General features: G+C 52.5%; 8 protein-coding genes across 8 annotated transcripts; 5 read left to right on the forward strand and 3 right to left on the reverse strand.

Moving 5' to 3' along the window:
* Positions 1-151: 151 nt before the first annotated feature.
* PV05_09570 (uncharacterized protein) lies at positions 152-1359 on the reverse strand (the record flags this gene model as incomplete). The annotated part of the gene is made up of 2 exons (XM_013455913.1): positions 152-970; positions 1120-1359. The coding sequence occupies 2 exons, from the start codon at positions 1357-1359 to the stop codon at positions 152-154; spliced, it is 1059 nt and encodes a 352-aa protein (XP_013311367.1).
* Positions 1360-2533: 1174 nt separating this feature from the next.
* PV05_09571 (uncharacterized protein) lies at positions 2534-4980 on the forward strand. Its single transcript, XM_013455914.1, has 4 exons — positions 2534-2932; positions 2983-3162; positions 3215-3476; positions 3528-4980. The coding sequence occupies exons 1-4, from the start codon at positions 2710-2712 to the stop codon at positions 4114-4116; spliced, it is 1254 nt and encodes a 417-aa protein (XP_013311368.1). The 5' UTR covers positions 2534-2709; the 3' UTR covers positions 4117-4980.
* Positions 4556-6945, reverse strand: PV05_09572 (uncharacterized protein). Its single transcript, XM_013455915.1, has 2 exons — positions 6809-6945; positions 4556-6760 (listed from the first exon to the last, which is right to left on the reverse strand). Exons 1-2 carry the CDS (start codon positions 6869-6871, stop codon positions 5717-5719), a joined length of 1107 nt encoding a protein of 368 aa, XP_013311369.1. The 5' UTR covers positions 6872-6945; the 3' UTR covers positions 4556-5716.
* Positions 6946-7594: 649 nt separating this feature from the next.
* On the forward strand, positions 7595-8919 carry PV05_09573 (uncharacterized protein). The gene has a single exon (XM_013455916.1). It carries the CDS (start codon positions 7751-7753, stop codon positions 8771-8773), a length of 1023 nt encoding a protein of 340 aa, XP_013311370.1. The 5' UTR covers positions 7595-7750; the 3' UTR covers positions 8774-8919.
* A 716-nt stretch (positions 8920-9635) lies between these two features.
* PV05_09574 (uncharacterized protein) lies at positions 9636-11194 on the forward strand (the record flags this gene model as incomplete). The annotated part of the gene is made up of 1 exon (XM_013455917.1): positions 9636-11194. One exon carries the CDS (start codon positions 9636-9638, stop codon positions 11013-11015), a length of 1380 nt encoding a protein of 459 aa, XP_013311371.1. The 3' UTR covers positions 11016-11194.
* A 257-nt stretch (positions 11195-11451) lies between these two features.
* Positions 11452-14373, forward strand: PV05_09575 (uncharacterized protein). The gene is made up of 3 exons (XM_013455918.1): positions 11452-12209; positions 12264-14092; positions 14166-14373. The coding sequence occupies exons 1-3, from the start codon at positions 12137-12139 to the stop codon at positions 14202-14204; spliced, it is 1941 nt and encodes a 646-aa protein (XP_013311372.1). The 5' UTR covers positions 11452-12136; the 3' UTR covers positions 14205-14373.
* On the reverse strand, positions 12556-15995 carry PV05_09576 (uncharacterized protein). Its single transcript, XM_013455919.1, has 2 exons — positions 15205-15995; positions 12556-15144 (listed from the first exon to the last, which is right to left on the reverse strand). The coding sequence occupies exons 1-2, from the start codon at positions 15653-15655 to the stop codon at positions 14885-14887; spliced, it is 711 nt and encodes a 236-aa protein (XP_013311373.1). The 5' UTR covers positions 15656-15995; the 3' UTR covers positions 12556-14884.
* PV05_09577 (uncharacterized protein) lies at positions 15793-18357 on the forward strand (the record flags this gene model as incomplete). The annotated part of the gene is made up of 1 exon (XM_013455920.1): positions 15793-18357. One exon carries the CDS (start codon positions 15793-15795, stop codon positions 18058-18060), a length of 2268 nt encoding a protein of 755 aa, XP_013311374.1. The 3' UTR covers positions 18061-18357.
* Between the last annotated feature and the right edge of the window lie 247 nt (positions 18358-18604).

The following is an 18604-nucleotide window of genomic DNA, read 5'->3' on the forward strand; positions in this document are numbered from 1 at the left end:
CGCTTCCATCCTCTGGCTACTCTTGCAATTGCTTGACGTTCTTCTCGATCATCCGCTTGCCTTGGCCCTTGGAAAAGACGAAGAAGCGCAGAGCCCGCGATTCCAAGCTGTACGCTTGAGCTGACCTCTCCATTTGCTGCTCTCTCATCATTTAAGACCAGAAGGGCCATTGAGGTTGGTGTCGTTCAAATGGGTCAGCAGCCGTGGGGTTGGGACATTCTTTGAACGTCCTTCCGCAGCCTTCTGACCAGTATTTGCTGGCAGCATAGGCGGCGAAGTTTTCGGCATTCCAAATGCCCTTCCATGCAAGTCCTTTCGCATCTTTCGGCTGAAGCCGGTTGATTAGCATGGCATTGTAGGGGCCATAGCCGTCGGGGGGAGCTGGACCAATGAAGTCCCCGATCATGTGATTGATATCTTTGGAGATTCCAATCGTAATATGATCAGCGTAGCCAGGGACATCTTCGAATAGACCAGGAAAGTGCATGAGCTCGTGCAGCATCATGGCTGAAAGACTGTACAGAAGCCAGCTGTCAGATATACCCAGACTTTCGCACCCATACCCATCGTAGTATTGCGGTCCTTTGCTTTGGTCTTTGCTTGGATCCACAGCCCATGCAGGAGGATTTTGGATGTCGTGCAAGAATGGGTAAACCACGTAAGCCCACGGGCAGACCGACATCAGCGCAGATCGACCGCCATCGGTTGGGACCACATAGGCGGCGGTAAACCTTGGTTGGCAAGATCCATGGCCGCGTACTGGGGCTGGAATTTGTGCCACACCTGGGTGGTCCTCCATGAAGTGAATAGACAATCTCGACAACTTCTCATTCCAAGTTGCTGGTTGAGAGACTAGCTGGGCGACATTTTGCGGATCCGTCAAGTCCAGGTTGAAGTCGATATTCGCGATTGCTCGGAACATCTGATTCACGAAGGTGGCGTCCGCAGGATCGAAATAACGAGTGTATATCTGCGGAGAGTCAGGACTCGGTCAGAAATTTTGCTGTTGAGGCGAGAGGCGGTATTTGAAGGCTGTCTTTATTCTTTGCTCAACATATCGCGCTCCGCCGACCAAAAAAATTCATGAATGGTACTTAGTGAGCACTATTAGACACATACCTCGTCGTTGGCAGGATCACATGGCCAGAAGAGAACAGTGTGTTTCGCCAGATCAAGTCCGTCTTGGAACGTCTTCAAGAAGACCTGCCGCTGGGCTGCTGTGTAGCCGGGAGGCCCTCCAATATTCGGGTATCCAGGAGGGAAAGCACTTTCGAGTGCAGAACATCGCAATGGTGTGCAACTCAAAATCATGAGCAAGTAACAAATCAGGAATGACACGAGGCCATTAGGTCGGATCATGTTGCAGCGCCCTCATCGACTGTGATTTGCAAATCGTGTGCGAAGACCTTGTTGTAGATATCGAGAGATCCGTTAAAGACGAGCTCGAGTAAGTACCCATGAGGCTTTAAGTGAAGACAATTAAGTGAAGACAGTTAAGTGAAGACAGTTAAGTGAAGACAACTTTAAAGACATTCACTCACGAGCTGGTCATATTCAATGACATTAGAACCACATGTCATTCACCTTCGCTTACCTGGAGGCCACCACGTCTAGTGCCCAAGCTTGTCCACCAGACACGAAATCGCATCGTCCTGCATCTCTCCTACCTGATAGAACGCGCGGTCAAGGATTGATGGTCGTACCAGTCAATATCAAGTACCACGGCAAGGTAAGAGCGAGCATGTCTCCCTTCCTCTTCAGACAGCCACAACAGTCCCTGTGTTCTATCACCCTTTGCGGACAGCGCATTTGCCGCCGATATCCACAGCGAGCAGTACGCCCGGCATCGTGGCATGCAAAAGAGAAATTTGACTGGCACTTGATTGCTACTGGAGAAATATATACCCAAATATCCATCGTTGCTGGCTGATCAAAACAAAGGCGGTCAGCCGAATTGGGCAGGCAAAATTGCCATATAAGGCAACGTGGCGGCAGGAAGTTGGGAAGTTACCGAGTAACCAGTACCACCTTGGTGAGGAAGGGCGCAGAAAGCACTTATTTTCAGCCATTCGAGCAAGAGTGCCGTGGTCAGCAGCAGGAGACCTGATTCTTGGCTCACCAGCGCAAGCATTGCCCAAAGCATTGCTGCTCGCCTAATACAAAGACCCGTGGAAGCTTTCCAAGTCCAGGCCAAGAGATTGACGGCATCAGACGGCTACGGGTCTTGATAGTATGCTCGCCTGCCGGCTGCCGTTGTGTTTTGCCTCAAATATGCATTCCGGCTAAATTCATGTGGTTGTGCTGACAGAACGTCCAATCATTGTCTCACCCCCTGAGGTCCCCATGATGACACCCGCTGGATTGCCCGCTTGGCCTTGTCGAAAGGAACGGGGTTGAGGCGGGGAATATGCCTTACCAAGCTGATGGAATACTATCGACCGCCTCAAGGCACGCCAAAAGCTCTCATCATTTAGCCTATGAAGGCTTTGTGCGAGACAACGTTGCTCCATCAGTCATGCCGTCCGATATGCCTCCGAATTACGGTCGTGGGCAACTCTACTCCCTGCATCGGCAGATATTCGAAGTCTGATCCCGAGTATACCTCAGGACTTTAAAATGAGCCTGGTCGCCATGGGACTCATGGAGCTCGAATTTCTCCATTAGGGCCGTGAATCTTGCTTAGCTTAGCGCTCGCAACACCAAGCCAAAATGTCGAAGGCAATAGCAGGCCACGACGTGGCCGCCACCGATGTCGCAAAAGTGTCGGAGATCGAACACTTGCTTGCCCAAGATACGACACCATGGTATAGAAAGAAGAATCTTCGCCGGCTATACTTCTGCCTCGTCCCGGCTGCTCTTGGTGTCGAAATGACGTCCGGGTACGATGGGAGTGTCCTGAATGGACTCCAGGCTGTGCAGCCGTGGGAGGATTGTAAGCATATCGCTTCTCGAGCAGCGTTTGCCCTGCTAACATGTTTGCAGACTTCAACAGCCCAACAGGAGCCTTGCTTGGTGTCATGACGGCGGCATTCTCCATTGGAGCAGTCATTGCCGTCCCTTTCGTTCCGTATGTGAATGACCGTTTCGGACGAAAAGCTTGCGTGGTGCTGGGCTCCGCCATCATCAGCGTTGGTGCCATCCTGCAGACGGCGGCTGTCAACAGTACGTACCCTCGTTTGAAACTGCATGGCTATGTATGCTGACACCTTCGCAGTTGCAATGTTTCTTGTCGCAAGGATCATTCTGGGTATGGGAATCGTATATGCCATTAGTGGAGCCTCACAACTCATTGCTGAGTTGGCGTATCCCAAAGAACGGTCTGTAATCACGGGCTTGTTCAACGAGAGCTGGTATGCTGGTGCAATCATTGCTGCCGGAGTCACGCTAGGGACATACTCTTGGGACAGCAATTGGAGCTGGCGGTTGCCCTCGCTCCTCCAGCTCTTACCATCGACATTACAACTCATCTTCATATGGTAAGCCAGTCAGTCCCCTTCTGTGACACGACCGCATCTCTAACGTCACAGGTTCATCCCCGAGTCTCCACGTTTCCTCGTATCCAAGGACCGACATGAAGAGGCCTTGGAGATCTTGATCAAGTATCACGCCGAAGGTGACCGCTCGAGTCCATTTGTGGCAGCAGAGTTCCATCAAATTCGCGAAACAATCCGGATGGAAATTGAGGGCACAAAGACGCCTTGGAAAGAACTCGTGTCAACCAACGTCAACCGTAGACGTGTTCTCATTGCAGCATGTGTCGGCTTGTTCTCGCAGTGGTCTGGCAACGGTCTGGTCTCATATTATCTGTCCAAAGTCCTTGCATCAGTGGGTATCACGGCCAAGCGAACACAAAACGAGATCAACCTTGGCCTTTCATGCTGGAATCTTGTCACGGGAGTCACCGGTGCCTTCCTCACCCACAAATTGCCACGCCGACGCCAGTATTTGACCTCCTACACCGGCATGACCATCATGTTTGCATGCTGGACTGCGGCCTCGGCAGTCTATGCACAAGATCACACCAACAACTCCGCTGCTAAAGCGGTGGTCGCTCTCATCTTCATTCTACGGGTTTTACAACCTCATGATGCCACTGACATATGTCTTCATCTGTGAAGTGTTCCCTTTCATCCACCGCAGCAAAGGAGTGGCGATCACCCAATTCTTCTCCCGAGGAGGCAGTTCATTCAATCAGTTCGTCAATCCAATCGGCCTGCAGAATATCACTTGGCACTATTACATCGTCTATGTCGTCTGGCTGGCTATCGAGACGAGCACCATCTTTTTCGTATATCCTGAGACCAAAGGACCCAGTCTGGAGGAGGTTGCCATGGTCATGGAGGGTGATAAAGCGAAGGTCGAGGTCATTGAGGTCGGGGCGCTGGCAGGAAAGGGCGGTTCAGGTGTCAAAGAGGTTGAGAAAGCGTGAGTACCTGTAGGTGGTTGATCCTCATAACACCGGCTCTCAATGAGCGAGGTCGGACACGAGGCCACCGTCCACATAACTCATTCCCGAGTCCTGGCAAGCAGACAGGATAACCCACGCGCCCATACAGTGCCTAGGGTCTCGCATCACTGGGTGGAAATTGACACCTCCCAACTCGTGTTCGAACTCTCATGCCAAGCGTATCAAACCTGTCCTGGAAAGAGATATACTTAGCCTCACAGCATCGGCCTCCTGTTAGACAGTCAACCGGCACCGGCAATTCATGATGCACTGCCCTTGTCAAGGATGATGGCATCTCTCCATTTACCTGCTTGCTATCCGCCACACTCTACTCCTGAGGTTTCGACATCTCTCCCCACCACCAAGGCCCGTCACCATCCCATATGCCGAAGCGACTCAGGACCAGTGTTCAAGATTCCAGGAGCCTTGGACGCCCAGCATTACAGGATTAGACATGACAGCAGAGAAGGCCGATCGGACAAGGCTCCTAGAGCGATTTGAATCATCTCAGAAGCCCAAAATCTGGCTTTCCCCAATTCCCCAGCTTCATGCATATCCACCTCCTCTATCCCCAGATTCCTCCACCACTCTTACTGGCGTCATCCGGGTACTTCCATACAAATGTGCAAAAAATAGGTATACTCCAACTTGACTCCCTACATATGCTCCGACTGCCAGCCCCGCAACATATCAAGCAAACTGCCCCATGCTCTTAGTAGCGGCCCATCATGGCCTCGAAGCAAGCTACGAGAAGCATTCATTCCCCGTGCCAAGGCAGCCGGTTTCTTGCCGTGCTTGCATTGCTTTGCCTGACACGCAGAAGATGTTCATAGCCATCACATTGCCCTTCGGCTATGTCTCTCTTCTTACATGCCGGACGTGTGTCGCTTCAAGTCATCCACATCTGCGCCCCACATCACTTGACAGTGAGCCACAAGCCGAGAACCGAGACGGGTGCAAGTGTGATTCCTTGCGTCCCTTTCGATGGGCATCCCAGTCAACAGTGGATATAAGGAGCCTGAGATACCCGAACACCTGTATGAGAGACAAGACCATAGCAACAATTTCATCAAAGTCATCGTGAATCTCAAATCCACCAACAGGACAGTTCCGAAGCCAGCATCGACACCATGGGCAGCTACAGCGAAGAGCCAGAATTCAAAACCCTCACTATCAAGAAACTGCATCCCACCTTTGGAGCCGAGGTCGAAGGAGTTGATTTCCAGAATCTGTCCGATGAACAACAAACTTCGTGTGCTCAAAACGGCTTCACCCTGTGAACGGCGCATTGAGCTGCCTGCTCTGCCGGCTTACCAGGTCTCCTGCAGGCTGGTGACTCTGGGCCCAGATCCCAACCGGTCCGTTCAAACTGGTAGCGATGGTGTTGATGTCCAGATTTCCAACCTTGGTGACTGCCCTACGCACAAATGCGACCACAAGGGCAACCTTTTCCCAATCAACATCCTCTTGTCCACGAAAGAGATTTCGCCATATTGCGCCGGCGAGCACAGCATCACCCTTGACCATGCCTTCATCGTGCGCGGCCAGAATACCCCGCCATTGCAAGAACAAGTCCTTCAGGTACTTGTTCCGTACACCCCTTGCGGACATGTTATGCAACAGCACCATCTTGTCCTCCGCAGCATGTGAGAAATGTTCGATCAGATAGCGCTGGTAGTTCTGGAACTCGGAGGCGGTTTCTACTGCACGCAGCCGCACCGTGATAATGTACATGTGGAGGAAGGCGACCTGAGACCAGGTGGAGAAGGTGGGCGGCAGGCCTATTGTATTGAACCACCATGTGTCTGCCACGGGTTGGCCGAGATCGATCCCATCAGCCGTCTTGGGAGGTCCTTTTCCCGTGAGAATGCCCATGCGCTGATCCTCGGGGATTGTGTAATCTGCTTGTGCAGCACAGGATTTGAAAAGAGCCTCCGTCTCTCCGTAGGTTATGTACGTCTGCGTTGTGCCCTTGGCAGTCTTGCGGAAGCTCTGTGCCAAGCGATTGGCGAGAGGATTGGTGGCGGCGGGACGCTTGAGGGATTCTTGAATCTGTGCCTGCATCTGTGAGACGCTGGGCCCTGCTGGGAGACCGGGCTTCAGGGTTGATTTGGATTTGGAGGGTTTTGGTGCATTTTGATCTTGAGGGTCCTCTGGGACTTGGGCTGTGAGGTTCGTGGTGTTGGTCGGCGTGGCGGTTGGAACATTGATGTGGAGGTTCGGTCGTTTGGTATGGCTCTGGGGAGTGGTCTCCTTTTGCTCTAGGGACAGATATCGCTGGCCGGAAACTGGTGACTTCGCGAGGAGCAACTTCTGTTCAAAATGTGTTAGATTTGGCGGAAACATGGGCGTAGGACTTGCCTCTTGCCGAATGCTCTGCCGGAGAGCTCGCAAGCAATGCGAGCAGATACCGAACGAACTCATCTTGACCCGAGACGCGTAGTTTTGGAGGAGCTCTACGGAGTACTCCTCGAATGAATTGGAGGCTTCTTCTTAACACGGAATCTGCTTGTCCATAAACCAGTCGAAGGCGTCATGGAAGGTAAAATGAAGCCGTCTGACGTGGTTGATAGCGATAAGGCCCGGCGGGATAAGCGTGGAATCCTGGAGATGAGGCCTTGTCAGACAAAGCTTTCTTCGGAGAGCGCCATTGGATCAGATCAGAGCTTCAGCTTGGCACGTTTGCATCAATTGTTTGTCGAGCTTTTTATCACTCCGGCTTTGTTTGCGACGGAGTCTAATTTTGGGCCATGCTGACAGAGTCGCCAACGGACCGAAGAATCCAAAGCTGAAAGCTTCAAGTGCTTACCGAAGCTTGTTCTTGAGCCCTACAGGGTGTCCATGGTCCAGAATTAATCCTCAAATCGCCATTGCGTCTCCATTTGCGCACCTTTTCGCCCGCGGCTCCACGAGCAGATTGTCCTTTTAAGCCGACTTTGTTCACGGCAACGTCCTGCTACCTCGCTCTTGCGGGCTGCGCAGCGAGGACTTCGAGTATCTCAGGGATGCTTTGACGTGCCCATGGCGTTGGCCTCCTGTATGTATCTGTGCGATGATGGTTTCTGCGACTCTGTTATCATGGTCCCAAATGCATGTGGCTGAAGTTCGTTAGGCCCGGTCGGGGCCTTACATCTTGCGATAGTGCTTACGGCTTGAACAGGGAGTACAGGGACACCCGCCCCCAATTCAAAAGGCAAAGAAGATCTATAATATCTTCCAGTCTCTGGTCTGCAGGCTGCTAGACTTTCTGTGCTTGTTTTCTTTCCCTGCAGTTCTCGGTTCTTCAAGTCTGTATTTGCAGCCATGTTGTCTTCGATCCTTCCCGTCGCGCTCTTCTTTCTCTCCAAGTCAGCCGTTGCGGCTCCAGCACTGGTCACAGGCACGGCGCTACCACCTCAGATCACTCAACAAGCTGGTGGTGGCCTACCAAACCAACCTGGTACACCCAAACTGTCGCAGAATGCTCTCAACAACTTTCAAGTCGCCAACTTCCTGGAGAATCTCGAATCAGCCTTCTTCCAAGAGGGTCTGATGAATTTCACGCAATGGGGTAGCGGTGGCACAACAAACGGCGTGAGCAATCTGAATGTGGTTTCCCATATTGCTGCGCAAGAGGAAGTCCACGTGGCAGCAATTGTGGGACTGTTGACAGGCAACGGAGCTCAAGATGTCCTGCCTTGCCAATACAACTTCCCTGTCTCTGACGAGACAAGCTTCTTTGCTTTGGGCAACATCATCACAAGCGTCGGGATTGGGGCTCTTATAGGTCTGCAAAGCGCCCTGTCGACGACCGATCCAGGCCTCGAAGCTACCATCGGCTCTATCCTCCCTGTTGAATCTCGTCACGATGCGTTCTTCCGCCTGACTGCGGGCGAGATACCCAACCCCACCACATTTGAGACCCCAATCAGTGGTATTTGGGCTTACAATCTGGCTCTCGATTTCGTCGTCGGAGGCTCATGCCAGAACCTGCCTCAATCGATCATTTCCTTGCCGGTGTTCCCCGACCTGGGCATTGTCGGTTATGGCGGTCCGTCTTTCGCTACCCCCAACGCGCCTGGAGAGTTGGTCTTCAGAGTAGGACAACCGACCATGATGCCACAGGGCTGGAATTCAGGCCCATTATACATGGCATGGGTCAACCAGAACAACCTGCCTGCGTACACCCCAGTGACCACAGACGGCAATGGCGATCTGCACGCTGATGTCCAGCCAAACATGTTCGGCATGGCATTTGCCGCACTCACAAATCAAAACACGGCAACGAATGTGGACGACTTGACGAAGGCAACATTAGCTGGACCCATCCCAATTCCGCTCACTTGAGGCATACACTAGCATCGGCGTTTCTGCTGGAAGACCTGCATGGGGTGGCGCAGGGGTTGTGATATTGAATACTTTAGCGTGGTTTGGGAGAATAATGTGTTGTATGTACAATCTCACCAGAGAGACTTGCGTTTATTAGATGTTTTGGAATGAAATCGATCCCCCGCCACCATAGAGAGCTGGAACACCTAGGCAATACTAGTATTCTTTGTTATTTGGCACGTTGGTACCTAGGATACCTACCTGAGGTAGTGAATCCATGACGGTCCCATCACGTGCTGTGGGCGGCGTTTGAGGTGCCTCTGAGCTTTCTCCGTCACAGGACTCTTGATCTCATCCATGCTGCGGTTGAGAGAATGCACTTCCTCAAAGAGAAAATACAAGACGACGTACTGATGCAGTCATATGCTCTTATCTGCACTTATGATGCCCTTTTTCAGATTTGGAGAGAAGGCGCCCTACCACCGTGCTCATCTTGTTCGTTCTTCGGATGAACTTGCCCGCCTGGTACAGCCCAGGCCCTCTCCATCTCTCTGCACATGTGTACTACTGGAACAAATACGAGAGCCAAGAGTGCTCAACATTTGGGTAGATTATCAATACGACCTCTAGATCATTGGCGATAGGACCTTGTGGGAAAGGATCTAAATTTGCCGAAACGGAATTCTATTCGAAAGTTCGAAAGCGGCATGGACCTCCTGCCTGTGCATGAATCCGACGCCTCTGCTTTCGCCGTTCTGCCATGTGCCAAATGAGTCACATCAAACGTTCGAGTCGGCACTGCCGTTATCTCTGGAATCCGCGGCGTGCATCACCAGAAGAAGAAAGCTGCGTAAGACGGGGCTCCGAACCATAGTTTGATATGTCCAACATCGTCTTCATTGACGTTCAGGACAAATCGAACCAAAGCAAAACCCGAGCACGCCATCATGCTGCGGTCGTTGTAAATCGGCGAAAGCGGCTGGCCAGCATCCAAAACCATCAGAGGAATTCGGCGCCAACAGCCCAAGGACTTGATGCTCAGTCGGAGGACGAACATGATCCGGAGTGGGAGACCATACCGACGAGCGATGCCCCTTCTTTGGGGAGATCGCGATCTGCTCTAATTACGCAGAGGAGTTCTGAGCGACGACGCAGCAACAATACCATACCCTCAAGGCACCGCTGGCGAATTGGACCTCCTACGACAATCATGTCCACCGGTGATGACTTGAAAGTTGAGTTTGTTCTGAGCCAGTCTTTCAACTGGATGCTGGGGCAGTATAGCTTCCCATGGTCATCTCTTGTGAAAGAAAACCCAAATATCTTCGATATGGACAATAAGCTCGAGATTTTTCGGGAGACATTCTACATTGTGTCAACCCTTCTGGAATTAAAAAAGGTAAATGCAGCTTTTGCCGTTCTCAAAGAGACTCTGGATGCGGTCCCGGACTTCCTTCGAGACAAGCATCCGGAATTGTTGTTCTCGCTTGTCGAGCTGGCTTATGGGATAAATATGCCGAACTCCTCCGTACTGCACGCAAAGATAAAGCCACACGTCGCTGAGATGGCCTCGGTTATCCTGGGACACGATCACCCCCTCACCGTGTTACTGAGATCCGACTTTGATCGCAGACTGAGGACTCATGTCACCGAGGTTGTGTTCAGCTGCATCATCGACTCTCTTTCCAAGACGTTTGGCGAGTCTGCTTACCAAACGCTGGTGCACCAGTTCGGAAGATCACAGTTCTATGCACGCACAGGTCGAAGCGAGGAAGGGCAAAGGATCATCAGCAAAGTAGTGGACAACTGGAATTCGCTTTATGGACCAGACTCGATCCTCTCAAGACTTGCGGAATTGCAGTGTAACTTGATGCAGCTACAGCGGCAGACCTGCCATGATGTCTCTTTGCAAGCGCAAATCAACAACATCAAGTGGAGAATAGAAGCCATGTCCGGAGTCTATCGCAACAAATTTACCAGCAAGCCTTCTCCTGCTCTGTGGCAAGCGGACCGGTCTTCTAGAAAGCTTCGTCTAGCACGGTGGTTCCTGCAGCATGAGCACTACACTTTCGCACTACACTGTTACGAAAGATCAATGCTGGATGCTCAAGCAGAGAGCCTATCTCCTTTTTCGTCATTGGCCGACAGCATCTCTAACATCGTTGAGATATCCTTGCAAGGCGACTTACTGGGAGGTGACCACGTCCACATTATTCCCTCACAAGCTCCGATGAGCGAAAGCATGATAGCGATGACATAGGCAAGTCTCGATTTGTACCCGGTGTACAGGTACAAGGGTGGCCACAGATGCTTACTAGTCAATGGAACCCTGATTTTTTCGCCAGAAGAGGAGAGAAGAGAGGAGAAGAGAACGTTCACCTTCCGAGCCAAGATGGCATCTGGCACCTGCATCGCCCAGTGCTCACTGAATTTGACTCCGAAAACACGAGATGTGTCAACTCTGCTGATGGGAGGAAGACTGCATCTGCAACATCCTTGCAAAACGATACAGACTCATGCAGAAAACTCCTCCACAGCTCGTCCTGGGTGGGACAAATCGGTTTCGAGCATTTGGCTCTCAGAAAACAAAGTTCATTGCCATTCTTTTACGTTCAAAGACCTTTAGATTGATCCTGCAGGCCCTTGTTGATGCAGCTCATGAATGCAACTTTTGGTCTTTTTTGCTGATCGCAACTCCGATCTTTAGCATTGATGCTATTCGGACGAGGCCGTGCCTTCGCTATGCTGGCCGATTGTATCACATCGATCTGGTTGGAAACGCGACGGCTTCTACCCGATGTCAGGGGCCGATGGAAATCATCCGCACCGTGCTGCTTCTTCCCGACGTCAACGAAATTCTCTTCACGACTCCAACATAGGTTTCGTTAGCCGAGCCGAGACCGGGGGCAATGAGGGCTTCATCTGTGCTTTGCGCACTTTCATCTTCAGGCACCTTCGATCCATACGTCGACCGTTGAGAAAGGAGGGGTCCATCGGCCCGATGCATCCGTCTTCAGATGAGCTCAAGACTTTGTGAAAGGGGAACTCCACACCTACCAACTAGGAGTTAAGCATGCAGGCAACGTGAATATGACAGGAACGAGGGGAGGCTTTTTGAAATCCATCCGACTCACGCGCGGAAAACAGCTTGCACGCGAGATTGCACCTCGCCCTGATCGGAGCATGTGTGGCATGACCACTCCGAAGTGAGTTTGCTTGAAGGTATGCTGCACAGACTGGATGTCGCAGAGTGTGGAGGTAAGAGAGCATCCTCCTGAAGTCATACTAAGGGCGGTATAAAGCTTCTGGCTGAGAGTTCTGATGCTCTCACCTGCGCCAAATTCTCTCCATTTCTAGGCCTGAGTAGGGGAGATCCTCAAGATGCCCCACCATCTGTTCACTCTTTGTACTGTATTCGCTCGCCTGGCGCTGAGCTATGGTGTTCCCCAGGCAGGTCGGTACTGGGAATGGTTGAGAAGCAGGACACATTGTGCTGACCTTGTTTTAGTCGCTCCTGATCGGATCATACGCCGTTGCGACAACGATACCGATAGGCCGTTCAACCTTTACAACTTCACCTACCCCAGCAACCCCCGTTCCGGAACCATCATCGAACCTATAATCACACCTCGTCCTCTTCCAATCTGCGAGGTGCATCCTGGCTTCCCCTGCACTTCTGCTGGCTACGATAGTCCATGGCAGAGCTACTCTTCGTGGAATCAGCCTTTGACGACCAATGCAACGGGTAATGCAACGGGGTCATCCACAATTGGGCCAGAGCAGTCTTCTACGTCTTCAGGCTCTTCGTTTGTTACCTCGTCGTCAACAAGTGCCTATCAAAAAGCAACGTCTACAACAAGCTCAGACTACAGTAACTCGACATCCAGTGCCTCGTCAGATACATCTTTATGGAACGCCACCGGGACTAGCACCGCCCAGTCCAATACGACCAATGCAACGAGTTCCATCAGCTCAACAACAGAGATTACCATGACCATGAACGTTACCCAGACTGTGATTGCCAATGCCACCCAGAGTGCTTCATCATCGAGTTCCTATAACTCGTCATGTCGGTACCTCTCAGGCTCAAGCTGCTTCGGGTCCGGTTCAGCATCCACTTCGGATACAAGCAGTGAGACGCCTCTCTGGAGCAACACTTCGTCGGTGGCGCCGAGCACATCATCGTCTCAAAGCAGTAATGGTGTGTTGACCATCTTCACCTTTGGCTTCACCCCATCCCCAGAATCAGTCACGTTCACCGCGACACTGTTTGGCCCGCCTTCAGCGTCGTCCTCGGCGTCCGCGAGCGAGGCGACGTCCTCGAGCAACGAGGCAAGCTCTTCATCATCGTCAGCAACAAGGACCCTGACCATGACGATTGTGGTTGGCGCGAACACGACCGCAGTCCAGGGGCCGACAGTCTCACAGACCAGCACAAGCCTGAGTTCCTCAAGTACTCAAGACGTGGGACCCGTCAATGGGAGCACGACATCAGCCGCCTCGCAGTCTGAATCAAGCTCTGCCATTCAGGGGAATTCTTCTAGCACTTCCACCTCATGGAATTCGAGCTCGACCTCTGAAGCCTCGGGGGCACTGACAACGGGAGCGAGTCCCAGTGGTACAGGGTCTTCTTCAAACACGTCGTCGTCTCTCAACGCCACCACCGCCTCTTCGTCGTTCTTCTGGTCGAACGGCACAGGCACAGGCACCGGCATCTCCGGCACGCAGACACCAGCGCCTTCAGCCTGGCTCGACTGGAATATGACTGGAATGACGAGCATGCTCTCCCAATACAATGCTTCTCTGCAGGCCGCAGCTACAGGCTTGAACACCTCGAGCACTGACTCTTCTCCCGTCGGCCCTACCATGACAGGCCCGTCTGCAAACAGCACCTCTTCCGACGCCGCTTCCAGCTTCACAATGCCGGCTGCCACTACAGTCAATGCTTCAAGCACTTTGTCCAGCGAAGTCGGTCCAACAAGCATGAACCCCAATGCCTCAACGATCTGCAACACCAATGCCACCGTGGCTTTCTGCGCAAGTAGCGATGCCCCCTGGCTAGCAAGATCAACGACAACTGACAGCACGGCTTGGAGCATGACTTCAATGGGTCAAACGACGTTCACGACATCTTTCGTCTCGGGCACAGGTGACAATGGCAGTGGCAGTGGCAATGGTACTTTGACGACCGGGCAGCCCATGGGTCAAACTCGTCGCGTTGAACCGAGGTCTCGTAAGCGCCGTCCTGAAAAGAAGGAGAGGAAGGCGCGCACGAGCGATCAGTATGGCCTTGCTGGCGGGCAGGAAAATAGGGTGCGAGGCGAGAGGACTGGTTGGGTGAGTCTACCTTCCTAGATAGCTGAGTGTCTTGAGGACGGCGATTGCTAATGACCCATGTCTGCTTGTCTAGGTGAGGTCCCAGATCGATCGAGTGCGCTTCCTGATTTGAGCTGGAAGGCTGCTGATGCTGGAGATGATGACTACTCGCTTGAGATGATGAAGACGACTGCGGAGCGTGATAGAGGGTTTTCAATGTTGCCAAGAGGAGGCTTCTCCCTAAGGACTATTCTTTTCCTTTCTCAGAGAGATCGACTAATATAATGGACCATTTTTCGCACCAAGTTGTTGTTCGGGTGTATCATGGTTGGATCGTAGACCTTCTGACGATTCATTCGTCCTTTCCCATGTGCTGTAGCGCAAAATGAGTTCTGGGGATTGTGCCGTTTTTGGGACTCAAGACCCATGACTTTGTACATCTTGTTTCCTGCTTCCGAGGTTTGGGGACTTTGATTGTGTCTCGTATTTTTTGGTGATTGCTGGAGTGTGGTGGTGCCCATCCTGCCTGCAGTGGCCGATCGTCGCAACGGAGTGTTCTTTTTCAGGGTTGAATACCGTGATCTAGGTACATATTCACCGTATGGTGAGTTACACCAAGAGCATAAAGACACCTGGGACCTTGACCCCCTCAATCGCGGTTGCGGATATCTTTCAGCTCAAAAGTGTGCAGACAGAGAATTTTGCCGCACTTATCGCCTTTGTGTGATCAGTGGCTGGTCCAGAACTCTCATTGTGATAAGTCGGACTAGCTATTCTGAAAAGGCGGTGATGAGGCTGCGATGATGCCAAATCTCACATGAATGATTCTGATACCTCAGGATCAATGGGTGACGGTGGTGCACTGCTGATGCCTGAGGTTGCAGGTGTGGCAGCAGCATCTTCATCGTGCGGGCTTGAAATTTGTGGGCGCGACAACGAATTTTGTGTCCACTCAGTAATCGATGCAGCTGGTCCTCCGACGATGGTGACAGCCTGCAATTCAAGTTCTTTACCAAGCACCGTGCCTTGATATCGTGATTCTTCGCCAGTCTTGCTGTGCTTCTTTTTCAGCGCTGTATCACGAGTCAGTCACTCCGCCATCAGTCGAAATTCCCAAACAGCCAGAAACTAACCGGTCAGATAATCTTCCTTTTCATCAAGTCCAGCTGCGATTTCCTCGACGTTTGCATCGTCACCAAAACCCGCGATCCTCCTGATTTCCTTGTTGACTGGTCCTTGAGCCCAATTTACAAATCCTTGAACTCCTCGCAGATCCTCGAAAGGAACCAGCGCGCCCTCGACTTCAACCTCGTCCCTCAGAGACTCCTCAGTCGTGCTCATCTGCGGAGCAAGCGCGCCTGCTTGATTGAGGGCGAGTCTCACATCTTGGATCGTCGGGACAAACGTGTTATGCGTGTTGAAGGCGTTCTGAGCGGTCGAAGAAGCCAATAATAACAGATACTTTGCGGCGAGATCGGTGACTGTGTCGATGACGGCTGGTCGAGCGTACCCAAAACCAGCTGCTCTCAGGATCTGAATGACTGCTGGGCGCAATAACGCGGTGTGCAAATCGGCTGAAGTCATCTTGGCTCTGATTCTCGCCCGGCGTCGATTACAGGAATCTTGCTGCAAGTGTCTTCAGTGAAAAGGGAAGAGATACATTGCAAAATTGTTAGAGTGAAAACCAAGCGACGCGTTTCAGTCCATCACCGACGGTCACAATGGCTGGCAGAAAAAAGCAGCAGCCTTTGGGCAAACCCAGGATCCGAGCCAGAACTACAACTTCTGTCGCGGAGCTTCTCCCAAAAGGCAGGAGAGAAGCACTGGACGAACTCCCTTCGACTTCTTTTCTGGTCCTGAAGCTATCTCCAGAGAAATTATCGCACTTCCCAATGACTTCGCGAGAATGGAGGCCACATGTGCCAGCTCCCGAGAAGAATGAAGATGAGGAGACGAATTCCTCCGCCCAGAGTGTGGCGCCTGCCGCCGAAGAGTGGACGCCCGAAACCGCCAATAACGGCGCCCACGCAGTGTCCCCAGAGCCTTCTCGGGCGAACCATCCGAAGCCCAAAGGCAAGTCCAGGCTGCACACTCCGGCGCATCATGCAAAGCGACGCGCCAAATCCATTCTCTCCACGAGAAAAGCCCACAGACGTCAGACCAGCGCTGCCGCATCTAAACCTCCGAAGAGAGTACGACTCGCTCCAGAACCTGAGGTGCAGCAGATCAACGACACCTACATCGACTCGGACGAGGAGAATACTGAGCCTCAACCGTCCTCCAACGACACCGAACCCGATGGCCATGACCTGATTCCTTCCTACAACTACGACGTAGCCCGAGGAGACGGCGACACCGGCGGCGACGACGATATGTCGGACGCTGCCAAAAATGGCTCGCAACGCCCGCAGCTTAAACTCAAGCTGAGTAAACCACAGATCCCTCCAGCAGGGGCGCCTCCTCTGGTACAAACGCCCGTACCCACGAGCGCAGTCCGCACGCCATCCATCAAGCTCAAACTCGGCACCCCATTGAAGGGCCCGGAAAACGCGCCCAAGCCTGCCCCTTCAGAGACAATGTCGGTTGGTGCCTCGGGCTCCTCATCTAAAAAGAAACGCAAGAAACAACACATGCCGAGCGACTCTGAAGATGATGAGATCCCCATCCGAGCGCCTAAACCTGTTATACGAAAGATCACACTAAATACACCGAGCCAACCTGCCCCGCCGCCAAAACCTACAACAGCGCCGACGTTGTTCAAGTTGAAAGCGAAGGGCAAGGCGCCCAAGCGCCCGATTGGCGTGGGCTATGATTCGGAACTTGACGAGCGCGAGGCAGACCCCATGATCCATGAAGGCTTCGTACTACGCATGCAACCAGGCCCTGATTGCGATTATCTACGCAAAGCTATCGAGGATGGCACGGTGCACCTGCCACGTTCCAAAGGAGGCGCAGACGTCAAGATGAGGATGCTAGATACGCTGGGCAGACGGGGCATTCTGATTATTAGAGGTAATCAGTATGCCATAACGATGGTCGACCTGCCCTGTATTATCGAGGGGATGAAGTCGTGGGATAAAAAGGGCTGGATCAAGAGTATAGATGTCTGCCAGATGCTGCTGGTGCTGGGCAGGTGTAACACAGATGAAGAAGCGAGGAACTATCCCCTTCCGGAGGATGTCGACCCGAAGAATTACCAGTACGCGCATGGGTTGACAGCGCCAATGAAATGGGTGAGGAAGCGCCGGTTCGCAAGGACGAAGCGGACACGAGTGGATGACATTGAGTCTGTGGAACGACGAGTCAAGGCGTTGCTCGAGGCCGATAAGGCGGCGAGTTCGGTTCGTTATCAGCTTCTTGACCACGATCCTCGGCTCGATGAGGAGCGGTATAGTTCTGGTCTGGGCGAGGACGAGGATGCTGAGGCCGAGGAAGATGACGAAATGGACGGCTACTTCTCGCTGCAGAACGGTCAGCATGCTCCTGCCGTGGAGACGCCCATGTACACGGAGACCCCGGTCGAAGATATTGGACAGGATGAGGTTGACGAGTTCGAGCGGATGTTTGCTGGTGAGGATGAGCCTCCGGCCGTGGAGACTGCAGTACAAGCACGAAATACATTGCACATCCCCGAAGCCGGTGACTCCTCGTTTGCAGTGACAAGCACATCGGCATCGCCCTCGGCAACCGCGGCGCACACCCCGGCTTCTGCGGCCGAGCAGTCGTCGGATGAAGACGAGGACGACGAAGGCGGTGAAGAGGACGAAGATCTTGACGACGCGGAGAAGGAAGGTGACGAGAATCTGCAACAGGTCAAGGATCGGATTGAAGATATGCAACAGAAGATTGCAGAGCAGACCGAGTTACTGAAGAAGACGCAGAATGCGATCTTGAAGAAGAAATTGGCCCGGAAAATCCAGGATCTCAAGGATGATGTCGCCATGATGAAAAAGAATGCTGGTCTTGGTGGGGACGAGGACGATGACTAGCCGTTGCAGCGAGGTCGCCGCAGCTTGTGTGAGACTCGTTTCATCATCAGGTGATGCATTCTCGCCAGGCACGGCATGAGCGGAGAAGGATGACCAACAAGGAATATGAATTGTATCTTTATGACTTCTGGCGAGCATTATTAATCTTCTTCATCCATCCAGAGGATCATGGAAATCCAGCCACGGCCGCAATGCATGGAAGAGGCCGAGCTGAGGTATGTTTTGGAGCACGGACGGCAGGAATGACTTGATAGATCTTTGGTGAAGTAGAGGTCTTGTTCAATGGATTGTATTACCACTTGTTGTCTTACCAGGTACACCTTCTGTGTCTGATCAGTGAGTGGTTGTTCCGAAGTCGAAAGTCGGTCCCTAAGACTTGAACATGTGAGAGACGGCGCAGGTAGTCGGTTTGACTCATCTGCCCTGCGCGTCACCAGGTCAGCCCTTGGGCGCACGCTCCTACTACGTAGTGCACGGTTTCTGGCTCAACTCTTCAAATACCAACAACGAAAAATTTACTGCCGCCATGTTACCTACTCGGGCA

The sequence above is a fragment of the Exophiala xenobiotica genome (assembly GCF_000835505.1).
Source record: "Exophiala xenobiotica strain CBS 118157 unplaced genomic scaffold supercont1.6, whole genome shotgun sequence".
NCBI classification, from domain to species: domain Eukaryota; kingdom Fungi; phylum Ascomycota; class Eurotiomycetes; order Chaetothyriales; family Herpotrichiellaceae; genus Exophiala; species Exophiala xenobiotica.

Excerpts from the sequence above, each read along its gene's own strand:
- PV05_09571 (XM_013455914.1), top strand. The coding sequence starts at position 2,710 with ATGTCGAAGGCAATAGCAGGCCACGACGTGGCCGCCACCGATGTCGCA. Across the intron at positions 2,933-2,982 it reads TGTGCAGCCGTGGGAGGATT|ACTTCAACAGCCCAACAGGA; the intron begins GTAAGCATATCG and ends ACATGTTTGCAG. Across the intron at positions 3,163-3,214 it reads GCAGACGGCGGCTGTCAACA|TTGCAATGTTTCTTGTCGCA; the intron begins GTACGTACCCTC and ends ACACCTTCGCAG.
- PV05_09572 (XM_013455915.1), bottom strand. The coding sequence starts at position 6,871 with ATGAGTTCGTTCGGTATCTGCTCGCATTGCTTGCGAGCTCTCCGGCAG. Across the intron at positions 6,761-6,808 it reads GGCAGAGCATTCGGCAAGAG|AAGTTGCTCCTCGCGAAGTC; the intron begins GCAAGTCCTACG and ends CATTTTGAACAG.
- PV05_09573 (XM_013455916.1), top strand. The coding sequence starts at position 7,751 with ATGTTGTCTTCGATCCTTCCCGTCGCGCTCTTCTTTCTCTCCAAGTCA.
- PV05_09575 (XM_013455918.1), top strand. The coding sequence starts at position 12,137 with ATGCCCCACCATCTGTTCACTCTTTGTACTGTATTCGCTCGCCTGGCG. Across the intron at positions 12,210-12,263 it reads CTATGGTGTTCCCCAGGCAG|TCGCTCCTGATCGGATCATA; the intron begins GTCGGTACTGGG and ends ACCTTGTTTTAG. Across the intron at positions 14,093-14,165 it reads GAGGCGAGAGGACTGGTTGG|GTGAGGTCCCAGATCGATCG; the intron begins GTGAGTCTACCT and ends CTGCTTGTCTAG.
- PV05_09576 (XM_013455919.1), bottom strand. The coding sequence starts at position 15,655 with ATGACTTCAGCCGATTTGCACACCGCGTTATTGCGCCCAGCAGTCATT. Across the intron at positions 15,145-15,204 it reads AAAGGAAGATTATCTGACCG|CGCTGAAAAAGAAGCACAGC; the intron begins GTTAGTTTCTGG and ends CTCGTGATACAG.